The 2,222-nt window shown below is 50.3% G+C and overlaps 1 protein-coding gene across 1 annotated transcript in view; it reads right to left on the bottom strand.

The window, feature by feature from the left end:
• The window catches only part of BICD1 (BICD cargo adaptor 1), a 127,498-nt gene that overhangs the window by 44,717 nt on the left and 80,559 nt on the right, over positions 1-2,222 (bottom strand). Inside the window, exon 4 of the mRNA XM_012806763.2 lies at positions 459-1,553. Within this exon, the coding sequence (XP_012662217.1) occupies positions 459-1,553 (1,095 nt within the window). The remainder of the gene's footprint in view (positions 1-458; positions 1,554-2,222) is intronic.

The raw sequence follows: 2,222 nt of genomic DNA, 5'->3' as shown, positions 1-2,222 counted from the left end.
ATTTGGTGGGCCCGGGCTGGATTCGAACCTGCCACCTTAGGTGTATGTGGCTGGCACCTTAGCCACTTGAGCCATAGGCACAGAGCCGCCTGTCCTTCTTGCTGTGTCTCCCTGGTGGGTGCAAGCTTCCGTGCCAGCCTGCTCTGCCCCCTTCATCTCTGGCTTCTGTACTCCCTGAACACCAGGCTTCAGCTTAGACTGCCTAACTGCCTCCCACACCTGCGACTGGCTCTGCTTCTCCATCCCTGCTCTAACTTCCTCACCTCTGCCTCCACCTCGGTGGGGATAGCTATCCTCCTGTTTCATTCATTCACTCATTTAAAAACCATTATTAGTACATCCTGGTATACCACTGACCAAGCATCTGAATTCTCATCTTGATACTGGGTACTCAACAAAATTAAGGAATAAATTAGTTAAGAAAGCCGTGACAGCATCTTTCCATAAGACACGATTACCTGTTTGTTGGCCTTCAGCACAGCCCTCAGCGTGGCGATCTGTTCCCGCTTGGTGCTCAGCAGCGACTTCAGCTTCAGAATCTCTTCCATTAAGGCCTCCTTGTCTTTGTCGATCATGGGGGCCAGCTCCCGGGCCGCTGCTCTCTGACGAGACAGTTGTAAGGACCGGTCCACAGCTTTCTGCAGATGCTTGATTTGGTCTCGGATTATGGCATTGAGGTTGTAGATGTTCATCGGCTCTTTGCGGATGTCACTTGTATCCAGCACTGGCGATGACGGTGGGGCAGTAATAACGGGGGAGATCGTGGGGGTCTTAGTGGGGCTCGGCTCTTTGCTGGGCTCTGTGTTTTCTTTTGCAACTGGTTCCGATGGGGCTTTTGTTTCTACTGGAGATGACACACCCCGCCTGGCTAATCGTGGGGACAAAAGTCCCCTGGGATCATCGGGCCCCTTCAGGCTGCCACTGCGGGTGACTCTGCTTTGCCTGTAGTAGTCCAGCATGACCCTGTTAGGAGTTTCATTGTTACACAGACACACGTGGTGGTAGAGCTGCGCCAGCTCCTCGCTGAATGTCACGAGCTCGTCCTGGGCAGTGTTCAGGGTGTTGTGATTTTCGTTGGCCAGGCCAGTCATCTTCTGCAGCTCCTTTTCCATGTGGGCCATCTTCTCACCGCTCTCCTTACTGGTCTTCTCAAGGCTTGTCACCTGCTCATCGTACATCTGGATCTTACTCTCGTACTTGGCCTTCTCTTCTGTGTAGTTCTCCACGGATTTATTATATTTCTCCTTTAAGGCTTTAATTTCAGCTTTCAAATCGATCACCTCAGTCACCGCCACCCTGTACTTACACTCAAGGATCTCTAAGCCATTGATGTCCACCTCGTAGTCGTGGGCCTCCTGCCCCGAGTCCCGGCCCTTCTCCCCGTCCAGCTCGGCCTTGAGCTCCTTGCCGCTCTGCAGGCCCCTCATGGCATTGACGTGCTCCGTGAGCCGGTGCACCTGCTCGTGCTGCTCCGTCAGCGCGCCCTTGGTGTGTTCCAGCTGCGTCTGGGACTCCTGCAGATTGGCCAGGAGAATGGCCTTTTCCCGCTCTACCTGCAAGGGCGAAAAAAGTCTCTGAGTCAGACTTCGATGTGGTGCCAGCAATGAATGCAATCCACTCACAGCCGGGTATTGAACATTTAAAGTCACTGCAGCACAGCCAATGTTCCCATTATTTCAAATTAAATTGGAGTTGTTTTCTTATTTCAGCAGTTCCGTAAGTCAATCTAGAAGTACATGATTCTAAAATACTACGCTGTGAGCAGTTACCCCACCAAATGCACTTGCATTATACACGTATACTCATGAAACTTGAATGTTATTCAAACAATCTTATTTTCGTCTTTTAACACTTTGCAGAAAACAACATGACTTCCAGAGAGACTCGTAGGACTTGGTGTTGCCTTTATTGTGAGAGCCTCAGAGTACACCTACTCCTCACCTTGTGTTGGGTAAGTGACCATCTCTAGGGCCTTTCTTTCCCCAACTCAAACTCAAATCAGGTTTAAAATCCAAGGTTTTAATTACTAAATAATGCTGAGAACCTTAACCATATCCTTAAAAATAAATATTTAATCCCCCAAATAATTATGTGCTAAATTTGAAGGGGCTTTTGGGGGGGAGGGGTTGAGACAGAGCCTCAAGCTGTCCACCTGGGTAGAGTGCTGTGGCATCACAGCTCACAGCAACCTCCAACTCCTGGGCTCAAGCGAGTCTCCTGCC

The sequence above is a fragment of the Otolemur garnettii genome, unplaced genomic scaffold (genome assembly GCF_000181295.1).
Source record: "Otolemur garnettii isolate 467f Iridium unplaced genomic scaffold, OtoGar3 scaffold00057, whole genome shotgun sequence".
Classification (NCBI taxonomy): Eukaryota; Metazoa; Chordata; class Mammalia; order Primates; family Galagidae; genus Otolemur; species Otolemur garnettii.
This window is presented reverse-complemented; position numbering and strand designations above follow the sequence as displayed.